The sequence below is a fragment of the Megascapheus bottae genome, chromosome 14 (assembly GCF_031878675.1).
Source record: "Megascapheus bottae isolate mThoBot1 chromosome 14, mThoBot2.hap1, whole genome shotgun sequence".
NCBI lineage: Eukaryota > Metazoa > Chordata > Mammalia > Rodentia > Geomyidae > Megascapheus > Megascapheus bottae.
Genome location: NC_143522.1, coordinates 8375681 through 8390076, shown reverse-complemented (window position 1 = coordinate 8390076; position 14396 = coordinate 8375681). Strand labels below are relative to the sequence as shown.

The window sequence follows — 14396 nt, the reverse complement described above, 5'->3', positions numbered from 1 at the left end:
AAGAGACAGACAGACTCTCACTCAGAGACAGCACCCAAGCCTTGAGTTCAAGCCTCAGGACAAGCATAAAAATAAATAAACAAAAAAGAAGTAAAAAAATAGTTCATATTTTCAATATTCCAGAGTTAAAATAGAATCTTCAAAAATTTTTCATATGAAATATAAAACCAAGCCAGGAGCCAGTGGCTCATGCCTGTAATTCTACATACTAAGGAGGATGAGATCTGGGGATTGTGGTTCAAAGCAAGCCAAGGTAGGAAATTCCACGAAACCCTAATCTACAATTCACCACCAAAAAGCCTGAAGTGGTGTTTTGGCTCAAAGTGGTAGAGTGTTAGCCTTTAAGTAAATAGCTCAGGGACAGGACCCAGGGCCCAAGTTCAAGCCCCATGACTGACCCCCCCCCAAAAAAAAAGACAAATTGTAAGTGCTCCCAGAAGTTGAAATATCTCCTAACAAACAGAATATACCTTTTCGCAGTTTCTAAGTTTCTAAACAATTTTAGATATTTCATTATTGATTCTCAGAAATCTACATATCTTGCTAAAATGTATACCCCACAGCTACAGGAATCCCAGCATTCATACAAACCATACCCTTGCCGTATGGCTAGGTACCGGAGGTCCAAGCATCCCCTAGCCATGAGGCCATAATCCTGAAGAAGTTTGCTGGCATCTTCTGAACATCCCACTCCAACTTTTAAAATGGTGCCATCTGCCAAAAGATCCAATAATGTTCTTGGTAGTGGTTTGCCTCCACAGATCAGTTTGGGCAAGCGAACCAAGACACAGAGCCCACTTGGGGAAGCCATTTGTAGAAGAGAGAGAGGATTGGCTTTGCCTTCCAAGTTCACCTGCAACAGAGCAAGATAAACCACAATTCACAACCTCACCTGACAATAGGTTTAAGAGGAAATCATCAAATTAATAAAAGAAAAAAAAAAAGGAGTCCATCTAGCACATCCTTAGCATTCCAAAGGAAAGAGCAGACTAGATTTTGAGTACTGTACTAACAGGCTATTAAGCTGGACAAAGCTTCCCAAGGGCCCAACTCCAGGGGCTGGCAATATGAGCAGTCCATAAATAGCAGCCAGCTGACACAGAGAAACTCTGGGACACACATTAGTGGAGTCAGATGAGACACACTGGTTTTAAAAGGCCAAGAAAAAAGAGCTAAACAGAATGCCAAATGGCAACACACTCTTGATTATCCAGACTGTCAAACGTGCATGCCAATAATTCTACGCATTTACCTCCTCAGCACTGCCTTAGGAGCTGAGTGTTTTAAAGAGCCAGGAAATCCAGACCTATACGTAAGAAGTAGCAGCCACCACAACAAACTGTGGCAGCACAATGTGCTTTCTCAGTATTTTCTGGTCACAAATGGTGCTCACAGAGGAAATAAGGAGAGAATGGAAAAAAAGGGGAGGGGCTGTTGAGCATCAGTGGAGATCTTTATTCTGAAGAGATAAAATAACTTTATGTATTACGTATACATTTAGTTCCAGGTTTACATTTTGAGTGTCATATGGGAAGAAATACTGAAAGTTAAGATTAACTTCCTTAGAAAAGCTGACATACAAAATTTACATACAATTTTTAGATATTAAAGATTCCTTAAAGCTATCCAACTAACCCAGATGAAGTATCCAATAAATTCTTCCATTCCTTCAGGAAAGGAAACTTAAAGCCGGTAAAGTGAAGCCATTTGACCAATTATGGTGAGATAATGGGAAAGCTAGGACTAGGGCTATATTTTTCTCAGTCTCTACCACAGTAGTTTTCTCAATGGAGAGTGATTTTTGTCCCCAAGGGAAATTAATCAATGTCTAGAGAACTTTGGGGCTTGTCACAACTGGAGGAAGAAAGTATATGGGTGGTATCAAATAGGCAGAGACAAGGATGTTGATAAACATCCCATAATATAAAAGATACCCTCTCACAACAGACTCATCTGCCCGAAATCCAGCTCCAGGGCAATGTGGCTCTTGCTACTATCTGTGTATGCAAAACATGGTATAGGGGTGCAGCTGAGTCTGTGAGGGTATAGAAGAGACACTCCCTGGTCTAAGAACTCTAACCTTGAAGCTCTCACACACTGCCAGGCACTGTGGCCATTGAAGGAATGATTCAAGCAATGTCATAAATAATCAGACCAAGTTCCCAAATGAGATGCTTAGTATTGGGAAGAGAAAATGGTTAAAATCACAAATTGCTATTAAACAGAAGCTGCATTGAGGATCACAGCCAGCCTAAGAAGCAAATTCTGTGAAACTCTTATCTCCTACTAACCAGCAGAAAACAGATGTGGCATAACATCCAGGCCCATGACCAACAAAAAAAAGAAAAGAAAAAAATATGTCATGTACACACAGTGGAAGTTGTTTTGTTTTGTTTTAACATAATTGCATTTTAACTGTGACCTGCCTGTGAAATCAGGTGTGAAGTTTTCTACTGTGCAATTATGTCGGCACTGAACAAAACTTGAATTGTGGAGTATTAAAAAATTTAGATTATCAGACCAGGGATGCTCAATCTGTATCAGCTCTGTACAAAAAATAAAAACTATAAATTTTTACTTTTTTTGTTGTTGTTGTCAACAACAAAAGCTGGGCCTAGGTGTTGTCCCTAAGCTCTTCAGCTCAAGGCTAATGCTCTATCACTAGAGCCACAGCGCCACTTCTAATTTTCTGGTGGTTAACTGGAGATCAGAGTCTCATAGACTTTTGTGCACAGGCTGGCTTTGAACCATGATCCTCAGATCTTAGCCTCCTGAGGAACTAGGATTACAGGTGTGAGCCACTGGTGCCCGGCTTTACTTCTTTTTTTGGGGGGGGAGGGGTCATGGTGCTTGAACTCTGGCTTGGGCACTATCCCTGAGCTCTTTAGCTCAAGGCTACTGCCCTACCCTTGAGCCACAGCCCCACTTCTGGTTTTCTAGTGATTAACTGTAGATAAGAGTCTCTTGGCTTTGTAGTACCAGGGCTGGCTTTGAACCTTGATCCTCAGATCTCAGCCTCCTGAGTAGCTAGGATTACAGGTGAGAGCCACCGTGCCTGGCTTCCTTCTATTTTTATACAGATATTTTTATCAGCATATATTAATTGCTCAGAGATGTTTTATTGCAGTATCCATACAAAGTACCCTAATCAAACTCATCCCTTACATCACTCTCCCTCATTCTCCTTCTCGTCTTCTTAAAACACCTTTAACATATTTCACTGTTCTATTTTCATAGATGCATATAAAGTAATTGGACCATCTTCATCCTCCTTCATCCTCCCTACTAGACCTTCCACCTCATGCTGGTACCTATCCCACAAAAGACTTTTTTTTTGTCAGTCAGGTGGTGTGAACTCTGGGCCCGGGCACTATTCCTGAGCTTTTTCACTCAAGCCCCAGGACTAGCAAAAAAAAATTATTTATATATTTATGTATTTTTTATATTTATATATTATTTATTTATTCTTTCTATATATAGAAAGATAGATCTCTATATAGAGATAGATCTATAGATCGATCTATAGAGAATATATAGATATCTATAGAAATCTATATATAAATCTCTATATAGATCTATATAGATAGATCTATCTAAACAGTATATATATTCTCTCTCTATATATATTCTCTATACATCTATATACATATAGATATATGTTTTTTTGGTTTTGTTTTTTCTTTTCTTTGCCAGTCCTGGGCTTAAGCTCAGGGCCTGAGCACTGTCCTTGGACTTTCTCAAGGCTAGAGCTCTACCACTTGAGCCTCAGCACCACTCGGGCTTTTTTGTATGTATGTGGTACTGAGGAATTGAACCCGGGCCTTTGTGCATGCTAGGCAAGCACTCTATCACTAGGCCAAACTCCCGGCCCATATATATATATATATATATATATATATATATATATATAGAGAGAGAGAGAGAGAGAGAGAGAGAGAGAGAGAGAGAGAGAGAGAGAGAGAAAGAGACAGAGCGCGCGCGCGCACGCTGAAGACAACTTGGCAATGCTATCCAGAAGGATCATTGTTTGAGACCAGCCAATGCAATAAAGTTCTCAAAACTCCATCTTCACCAATACCTGGGTGTCCTGTCATCCTATCTATGGGAAAAGTGTAAATAGGAAGATCAAAGTCCAGGCTTATCTAGGCAAAAATAAAAAATCCATACTGAAAAATAACTGAAGCACAAGGGGCTAAAGGCATGGCTCAAGTGGTAGAGGTTTCTGTCTAAGAAGCATAAGGCCCAGAGTCAATCCTTAGTACCACCAAGAAAAATGAAATAAAACTGATTATCTGATCTCTGGCATGATTCTCTGAACACCCTCATGGTGGCAGCAGAGAGTAAAGAATAACATGAGACTATCTTTTGGGCTGAAAGAGATTAACTCAAATATTTTTAGTCTGTGAAGTTTACAGATTTACTATGGTATTTGCCAAGAATGAGATTTTCCTGTTCAAGTGACAGAATTTGGGAAAACTGAATGGGATGATGCAAGCAAAACAGCAGTGTCTACCTTAAATAACGTCTCAAATGTTTGCTGTTACTTTTTAAGTTCTAATTTAAATAATTTCCATTTAACCAGCATCTCTGTGGCATCTTTATGAAAGGCTATTAAAAGTATTAATAGGAGCTAGTGTTTAATGAGCACTTGTTACATGTTAAAATTGTACCAAAGTCTGTATAGGGAGTCATCCACTTTAATCCTTAGAAAGTCACTGTAGAATAACACCATTACATTCCTATCACAAACACCCAAACTGAGACGGAGAGGCGAGCAGCCGTCTAAGATTACAGAAAAAAGTGGATTTCAGGGAAATCTAACTGACTGTAATATTCATGGCTGTTGTGTCCTAAAAAGGGCTCTGGCTTTGTCTGCTAAAATTAACTTAAAAAGGAAGAAAAAAAAAAACAAGCAAATTCTACTTGCATTTCATTCTCTACTTGAGGATCCATAGCCCCTACTCAGAAATTCTTTTTTTAACCTTTACCTTTTTTTTTTTTTTTTGGTGGGTCACGTGGCTTGAACTCAGCCTGTGTGCTGTCCCTGAGCTCTTCAGCTCAAGGCCACTGCCCTACCCTTGAGCCAAGCCCCACTTCCCATTTTCTAGAGGTTAATTGGAAATAAGAGTCTCAGGTGCCAGGTCTGGCTTTGAACCTTGATCCTCAGATCTCAGCCACCTGGGTAGCTAGGTTTACGGGTGTTCACCACTTCGCCCAGCTTTAACCTTAACTTACCCACTCACAGTCGAATCCAAGCACTGGAAAATCTTCTAACTCACTCCTAAGCAAGGGTTCAATTTGATCCCATTCTGCCTCCTGAGACACAGTTACCACCTTTGCCTGGAGAATCTTTTCCTCCCATGAGGTGCTGGAGGGTGTCTGGGCACCAGAAGGCAGCTGGTTCTCTCTGGAAGAGGGGTGCTCGCTCCCTCCGGCCACTGGCTGTGGCTGCGGCTGTGGCTGTGGCTGGTCTACCGGGTTCACCTTACTCCTCCTGCGCTGGAGGCTCTTCCACAGGACAAAACCCCCTACAGCTATCCCCAGAAGGGTGGTGGCTGTCAAGGCTACTAAATTCTGTCTAGACATCTTCAACTTTTGACTGCTGCAGAAAGCATTCCATGAATCCTCCGAGCTAAAAACAAATGGCAAAAATACATTAAGATATAGAATATAAAGCTATGTATAAATAAGCTTTCCCTAAACCCTTTCATTTATAATCTCTGAACAATTGCTGCAATTTTCCATATGAAATGGAAATATTTTGTTTTCTTGTTTGTACTTTCATATTCCATCTCTTTTTTCATCCCTGCCTCCACAAACTCCTCTACCATCTGACAGCTGTCCACGATGCTCTGAATTATATGAACCCTATCAATCAAAACTGAAGATGTAATCAAATTCCCCATAGATAAAAAGAGACAAACTACACATTATTTAAAGCACCAATATTCTTTTTTAGTATTTCTTGTGTGTGTGCATGCCAGTCCTGGGGTTTGAACTCAGGGTCTGCGAGCTATCCTTAAGCTTTTGCACTCAAGTCTAGCACTCTACCATTTGAGCCACAACTCTACTTCCATAGTTACTGTGTTTTTCTGGTGATTAATTAGAGATGAGAGTCTCATGGACTCACCTGCCTGGGCTGGCCCTGAACTGTGATTAGAAGATCTCCTGAGTAGGACTGGGAATGTGGCAAAGTCGTAGAGTGCTTGCCTAGCATGTGTGACACCCTGGGTTCAATGCATCAGTATCACTTATTCAGAAAAACCTTGAGCAAAAGAAGCTCAAGGACAGTACCCAGGTCCTGAGTTGAAGCCCAGGACTGACAAAAAAAGAAAAAAAAATCTCCTGAGTAGGTGATAGCATGAGATACCAGCATGTGGCAGAACCAATATCATTATTATCATTATTATTTGGGGAATTGTAGTTGAACTCAGGGCCTTTTACTTGTTAGGGAGGTGTTTACTTGAGTTCCATCTTCAACCTTGAGTTTTTTTTGTTTTTAATAAATCCTTTATTGATAACAGTTGTTAAACATGCTAAATCTTAGTCATCACATTTTTCCCACATTTTTATTAGCATCAATGAGTTGTATAAGGGGGGTTCGTTTTGACATAACCATATAAGTGTACAATGTAATTTGATTGGTGTCACCACCACGAAAACATTTTCAATAGGCCAAAGGCACTTGGAGGACTGCACAGATCTAGAATCTATCCTCACAGAACTGAAGGTCAGGAGTATGACATACCCAGCCAACAGGCCACTCGAATCCAGAATGCTGCAGATGACACTGAAGGAGATGGTAGGGACTAGAAGTTGTGGGGAGGCACCTACCCCAGGAAAGCTGGGAAGCACAATCAGGTAAGAGGACTGTCATCTCAATTCTTTGATTCATCATTACTATTGCATACAGTAAGCCTCCCTTATCCAGATCTAGTACACATCTTTTTAAGCAAGTACAGTTAAAAAATGTTTGAAAATTGAAATTTTCAAGAACAAAAATGTCCTGAACATGCTCAGTTGAAGATTCTGTCAGTTGTGTTGTTGTATTTAGTTTCCCCATTAGATCAAGTAATTGCAGTTCAACTTGATGTCCATATATTTGTATCTTCATCAGACTTATCCCTCACTTTGTCCTACTTCCTACCTCCTTCCCTCTTCTCAAGCCAATCTCAACAAGCTTCATAGTGCCATTTTCCACATACACACAAAACATTTTGACCACATTCACCCTCCTCTACCCTCTCTATTCACCTTCGATGCTCCCACTAGAACCCCCATGCTAAACAGAATCTGTGTTATATTCCTATACTTCTAGAAGGGTGTGTGTGTTGTATGTGTGTGTATGCTAATTGTTCAAAGAAATTTCATGGTGGTATATCACACATGCATATATAATACTTTGATCAGATGATGCTCTATCACTTTTCCCATCTCCCTATTATTCCACCCCTTCACTTGCATATAGTGTAATTTTATTCTTCTTTATGGCTGAATAATACTCCATTATGCACACATATCTTACTTTCCTGATTCATTCAACAGTTATAGGACATTCCAAATGTTTCCATATCTTGGCTATTGCAAATAGTGCTGCAGTAAACATGGATGTGCAAAAGCTTCTATTGTGTCCTAACCTGCAATCCTCTGGATTCATGCCGATAGTACCACTGGATCATATGAAAGTTCTTTAGTGTTTGTTTTGTGGGTCATGGGGCTTGAACTCTGGCTTAGGCGCTGTCCTGAGTTCTTCAGCTCAAGGCTACCACCCTATCCCTTGAGCCACAGCTCCACTTCCCCTTTTCTAGTGATTAATTGGAGATAAGAATCTCATGGCCTTTAGTTCCAAGGCTGGCTTCGAACCACAATTCTCAGATCTTAGCCTCTTGAGTAGCTAGGATTACAGGCACAAGCCAAAGGCACCTGGCTTATATTGTTTTTGTTTTTGGTTTTTTTGGGGGGGGACAAGTTCCCACCTTAGATTGCTGATTCGTTAATGAATGAAATTTTTTAAACTTAACGATTTTTAGGGGCATTTACTTTTTTTTTTTTTCCCCTGCTGATCCTCGGGATTTGAACTTAAGGCTCAAGTACTGTCTCTGGAGCCAAGCCCCACTTCCCATTTTCTAGAGGTAAATTGGAGATAAGAGTCTCAGGTCCTTTGTACCTTTGAACCTTGATCCTCAGATCTCAGCCTCCTGAGTAGCCAGGATTACAGGCATGAGCCATCACTCCTGGCTGTCTCTTTATTTTTTTGTGCTCAAGGTTAACACTCAACCACTTGAGCCCCAACTCTACTTTTGGCTTTTTTGTTGTTGTTGTTTGTCATGGGACTTGAAATCTGGGCCTGAGTGTTGTCCCCGAGCTCTTCAGCTCAAGGATACTGCCCTACCCCTTGAGCCACAGAGCCACTTCCTACTTTTGGCTTTTTTGTGTTTAACTGGGGCTAAGAGTCTCACAAAACTTTCTTTCCTGGGTTGTCTCTGAATTGTCATCCTCAGCTCATAGCCTCCTAAATAGCTAGGATTGAAGGTATGAACCACCAGTGTCCAGTTAGGGCATTTGCATTTTAAACCCTTTATCTCCTATCAGTTTAATAAAAAGTTTGCTTCTTGATTTAAAGAAAAACGAATCATGTCAGTGATTGAACAGTACACCTGTTGTCCCAGTAGTTGAGAGGTAGAGGCAGGAAGATCCAAGATGGAGACCAGCCTGGGCTGCATGGCAAGACAACTATCTTAAAACACAAAACGCTGAGGATTGCAGATGCAGCTTAGTGACAAAGTAATGCCTGGGTTTGATCCCCAGTACCAACCAGGCCTTGACAGACAGAGAGACAGACACCAGTCTTAACTATGAGTAAATTTCATTCTTCTGGAAAGTGTGGGCAGTGAAGAGTGGGAAAAATGGGCTTGAATCAGTAACACCCAGAAGCCTCTATGGTTCTCCATAGAAACCAATTTAGCTACTGTAGGAAAAAGCAGAGGAGTTCAAAAAAGGAAGATGGAAGAAGAAAAAGAAAAGAGGGTGGCACTTAGAGAGATATCCAAGATGCCTGAAGCTCCAAGCTGCAATAGTCCCTGTAAACTGTCTTAGAACATGTGGCTCTTTCCACATAACTTTTGTTACCTCTACTGTGAGAAAACACGTGCAAATTACCATTTATGTATTATGTTTAAAACAACTGCAGAAAGTGACATGGTGGATGTCACTTGGCCAGTAGTAGGGACCATTCCAGGAGTAACTTCTCCATATAAAGTAGGTAGGTGAGACAATGAGTATGTACACAAGAGCTGCAAGATCTGAACTGTAACTGAAATGTTACCAGTTTTAAACAGTAGCAATGTATAGTTTCTTAAAATCTGTGTCAGGGCCTGGAGTTTAGCCTAGCAGTAGAGTGCTTGCCTAGCATGCACGGAGACCTGGGTTTGATTCCTCAATACCAACTACGTGGAAAAGGCCAGAAGTGGTGCTGTGGCTCAAGTAGTAAAGCTCTCGCCTTTAAAAAGCCCAAGGACAGTGCTCAGGCCCTGAGTTCCAGCACTGGGACTGGGGGAAAAAAAAAAACACAAAACCTTGGGCCAGTTCAACAAAAACACTCAAGGTGCTGTGTTACTCAGCTGTGAAGTCTGGCCTAAAGTCTAGACAGCCAAAAGACAACAATCTCCTTCCTTGACTATATGCCCCATCTTCTTTCTGATGGCTCAGAGGCATCTGAATACACAATTTCCTGTTGCTAATGGTCCTGCCTTGTAATCATGTATACAGAGATATTCAGCTACTGGGGAGGAAAAAATGGAAAACAATTACTACCATCAAAACTACAAGAGGGGAAGTGGTGCTATGGCTCAAGGGGTAGGGTGATAGACTTGAGCTGAGGAGCTCTCAGGGACTACGCCCAGGCCCAGAGTTCAAGCCCCACGACTGACCAAAAAAAGAAAAAAAAAACCTACAATTGATAGCGTAATAGTGAAGTGGTTATAAAAAGGGTTGCTTTATTCTAGAAGCTGTGCTAAGTAACTCCTGTGTAGTTTTTCTGGCACTCTTATGGAAAGAGGGAAACAGGCATAACAGGCATAATGAGATTAAGAAACTTGCATAAAGAGACATCTGGCTAAAACCATCTGAGAATATATAAAAAGCCCTCTTTATTCCACTCTAAACAACATAAATGCCAGAATAAGCTGGGGGGCAAGGCTCAAGTGGTTAGAGTGCTTAGTGAAGCCTGGGATACAAAGCCTAGTACCACCAAAAGACAAAAACTAAATACGCAAACTGCTGTGAATGTGGCTTTGTGATAAAGTGCTTGTCTAGTGTATGGAATGCCCTAGCTTCAAATCCAACACCACACACAAATCAATACACAAATACATAAATAATTTTTAATTCAATACAAAGTTAAACTGGCAAAGGAAAAGAAAGAAATGAAATCATGATTCCAGTACAATCATGAGCTCCAGTTAGAAATGGAGGAAGGAACATACAGAACCCATACCAGGAGCAGGCAGGATTGGGTCATACCACCAATATGGGAACAACGTAAGGTATCCCAAAGTATTCACACAGTGTCCATACAAGCTACCTGCCCTAGGCTGAGAGTACGAACAAAGCCCCTTATGAGAGGACAGACTCTCAAGTCCACACTTGGGGCAGAAACAGAATCCAAATTTACATCATCCTCTTGTCTTTCCTACCAGAATGCAAGTCCCGTGAGCACAGGGAACTTTATTGGCTCCTTCACCACTGTACCCCAATGACTGGCAATGAGATGATAGTACTCAACAAATACTCATTAAATGAAGGAAACACCATTTGAGTTATTTGTGTGTTAATGCTTTAATGACCAATGTTCCCGATTCAATCATCAGGTTATAACACTCTGCTAATTCAAATGAAACATGTTTTCCCCCCTTACTGAGGCTCTAAACAGGCACTTCAAAACAGGATTTGAATCTTGCACAAGGGTTGGTCAGGGATTCAAACCTTCTAATCCTTCAGCATTTGCCATGACTGAAATAATTTGGGATTCTTATTAAAAAGTTTTTGGCTGGGTGTGGTGAAACCTAATTTGGGGGGCGGGGGGAGTAGAAGGCAGGAGGATGAGTTTGAAACCAGCCTTGGTTGAGCTACAGAGCAAGTTTATGTCTCAAAACAAAACAATAAACAAAATAAACAACAACAACAACAAAAACAAGAAAAATGTGGGGTGTTTTGCTGGTCCTGGGGCTTGAGCACTGTCCTTGGGCTTTCTCAAGGGTAGTGGTCTGCCACTTGATCCACAGCACCACTTCTGGCTTTTTTCTATGTATGTGGTACCAAGGAATCCAATCTGGACCTTCGTACACCTGAGGCAAGCACTCTACCATTAGGCCAAACTTCCGGCCAAGAAAAATGTTTCATTAGGCACTGGTGGCTATTTGGGAGGGTAAGAATGGAAGGACTATAGTACAACACAAGCCCAGGCAAAAAGTTTACCAGATTCCCACCTCAACAGAACAATCTGGGTCTGGGAATATGGCTTAGGGGTAGAATGCTAGCCTAGTAGGCCTGAAGCCTGGAGTTTGATTCCTCAGTACCACATAAACAGAAAAAGCTGGAAATGGTACTGTGCTCAAGTGGTAGAATGCTAGCTTTGAGTAAAAGAAAGTCAGAGACAGTACTTAGGTGCTGAGTTCAAATCCCAGGACTGGCAAAAAAAAAATCAAAATAGGTTAGAAGCAAGGTTCAAGTGGTAGAGTCCATGCCTAACAAATGCAAGGCCTTGAATTCAAATCCTAGTACTACTGAGAGGGGGGAAGGAGGAGGGAGAGAGGCTGAAACCACCAGACCTCTTAAGGAGCTCAGGCAATTTATATGATACACTGCTGGTAAGCAGAAATTTGGCATCAACTACACAAAGTCATCCATCCTTCAGAAACACTCACATAGCACATATAGGCATGTAGAAGGCTGTTCTTGGTGCATTGTGTCAAACACTGGAACAAACTGCAATAACCTAAGGAATTCCACATTCTATGGAAGGTTAACACATGTGGAACTTCTAGAAAAGTAGAACAAATAGATCTGTCCATATAAAGACAAAAAGTTTCAAGACCCATTTTTAGGCATAAAGCATCAAGTTGCAGAAAACATACCATATGGTATATTTATTTTTTTTTAAAGTATGCATTTAGCCGGGAGTTTGGCCTAGCAATAGAGTGCTTGCCTAGCATACACAAAGACCCAGGTTCAATTCCTTGGCACCACGTACATAGAAAAAAGCCAGAAGAAGCGGTGCTGAGGTGCAAGTGGTAGAGCTCTAGCCTTGAGAAAGTCCAAGGACAGTGCTCAGGCCCTGAGCTTTAAGCCCAGGACTGGCAAAAGAAAAAAAGAGTATGCATTTATAAAGTTGAACATGAAATCTTTGCAAACATCTGTACATATACACATTTGTCAATAAATGTAAAGAGAAATAAAAATAAAATGCAACCCAACTGATAGTTCTTTGGAGTGGAGGGATTGGTACAGAGGATGAGATTGTGTGTGTGTGTGTGTGTGTGTGTGTGTGTGTGTGTGTATGTAAGAGGAGGTCTTGCTTATAATGTTTACATGATTTTTTACAAGATTATACAGAGATGTGTATATATAAACATATAGGTACATATAAACATATGAAGCTCATACAGGATTATATATACCTATGTATGTGCATATACACATACACACATAAAGATATTTTAATTCTGGGAGTATGTGAAGGGACTGCATGGAGAAAAAAGAATCATGGTCAACATGAGTGAAGATGGCAGAAGGATATTCAGTGAAGGGGTTGAACAATAAAGGTTGGTAGAGATGGGGAGAGTGAGAGCACATAAGGGGGTCAAATCTAATTAACGTACTGTGCATTCATGCACAAAATACAACAGTAAAACTCCCCTGAATAACGAACACACACAATGACAAGAAAGTAAACAGATCCTGTCTGGATGGAGATATTAGGTATCAGTGAGAGCCAGGGGGAGGATGGAGAGTGGAGGGAGGTGAATACGGTTGAATTTTTTAGGTATGTGTGTGAAGCTTAAGGGGAGAGTGATGGGGGGGTAAGTCCGATAAAGATACATCCTAACACTGTTATGCATAAGTGGACATTTCAGAATGAAAGCCCGAGTACAGCGAATTGATCCTAATAAATACAGGGAAAATGATTTGCTGCCTGGAGGATAACAAATGAACATTTTTAAAAAATGCATTTTCAACACACGTCCTATTTGGCAACATTTAATCATTTCTTCCATTTAGCCGCTTTCTAATTTAGGTAATTATAAAAATGTTGCACTTGCAATCCCTTCTATTATAATACAACTTAAAATTTAAAAAGTGTGCTTTTGTGTTTCCAACGGGCTATGTGAAAGGAAAGAAAGAAGGAAGGCTATAGAAGGGGGCTGGAGTCTGACCGTACATCAAAAGCTAGCAGGCCAGCTTTTGTGGCCATGTCTAGGATTCTTGTTTGGGGTGGCTGGCGGCGAGGCCGGGGCGGCGAGGCCGGGGCGGCGAGGCCCGGGCGGCCGAGGGCCAGAGCTGCGCGTGTGCGTGGCCAGGTGACCGGGTCCCCGGAACAGAGCCGCGGAAAGGGCTGCGCCCCGGGGTCGCCATCGCGGTTCCCGGGTGGCAGACTGGGTGGAAAAGCCTCGAGGGGACGCTCGAGGGGACGGAGGGAGGGCGAGGGGACGGATGCGCGGACAGAGGGCCGGGTGGAAGACCCCTCTCGGCGCCCCGCCTAGCGGGGCCGCCGGCTCAGGTGTGCGGAACCCGGAGGCCGCGCCCGGGGGCAGAGAGCGGGGCAGGACCGACTCGCTGGGGAACAGTGAGCGCCCATCAATCGACGCCCCCACCCCGCGCACCGTGACACCCCGGCATCAGGATCCTTCTCCATCCGTACCGGAAACGCCCGCGGCGCCGCGCACAATCCGAGCGAAGGCGTCTCCCACCCCCGAGCTTCACTCACCTACAGCCTCCGACCCGACCGGCGCACCTGCGGCACCTCACGCCGAAGAGCTGGAACCACCGCTACCCGCCTGCGCGCGCACACGCCCGGAGCCTCCAGAGCCGTAACCACTTCCGGGCCAGAGGTTGATCAGAAGGATGTGCTGCCTGCTGGAGTGTGGGGACGGGAGGCGCCATCTTGTACGGAAGCCCCCGGGGCGGGGGGTGGTGACGTGTTACGTCTCCAGTTTCTTTTCTTTTTCTTTTTGCCAGTCCTGGAGCTTGACTCCGGACCTGGGCACTGCCCTTGGACGCCTTTTGCTCAAAGCTAGAGCTCTGCCACTTGAGGCACAGAGCCGCTTCCAGCTTCTTCTCTACCTGGGGTACCGAGGAATTGAACCCTGGGTCTTTGTGCATGCTCGGCGGGCATTCTA

At 42.6% G+C, this 14396-nt stretch overlaps 1 protein-coding gene across 3 annotated transcripts in view; it reads right to left on the bottom strand.

Annotated features, from left to right (window-relative positions):
- Exd2 (exonuclease 3'-5' domain containing 2) overlaps window positions 1-14054 on the bottom strand; it is a 30947-nt gene extending 16893 nt beyond the window's left edge. For 2 of the 3 annotated variants that reach the window (XM_090344352.1, XM_090344353.1), the window contains exons 1-3: window positions 13985-14054; window positions 5236-5632; window positions 597-853 (exon numbers count right to left, since the gene is read on the bottom strand). In XM_090344352.1, the coding sequence (XP_090200478.1) occupies window positions 597-853; window positions 5236-5586 (608 nt within the window). In that variant the 5' untranslated portion in view covers window positions 5587-5632; window positions 13985-14054. The remainder of the gene's footprint in view (window positions 1-596; window positions 854-5235; window positions 5633-13984) is intronic. The other variant, XM_090344354.1, reaches the window with a different exon arrangement.
- Between the last annotated feature and the right edge of the window lie 342 nt (window positions 14055-14396).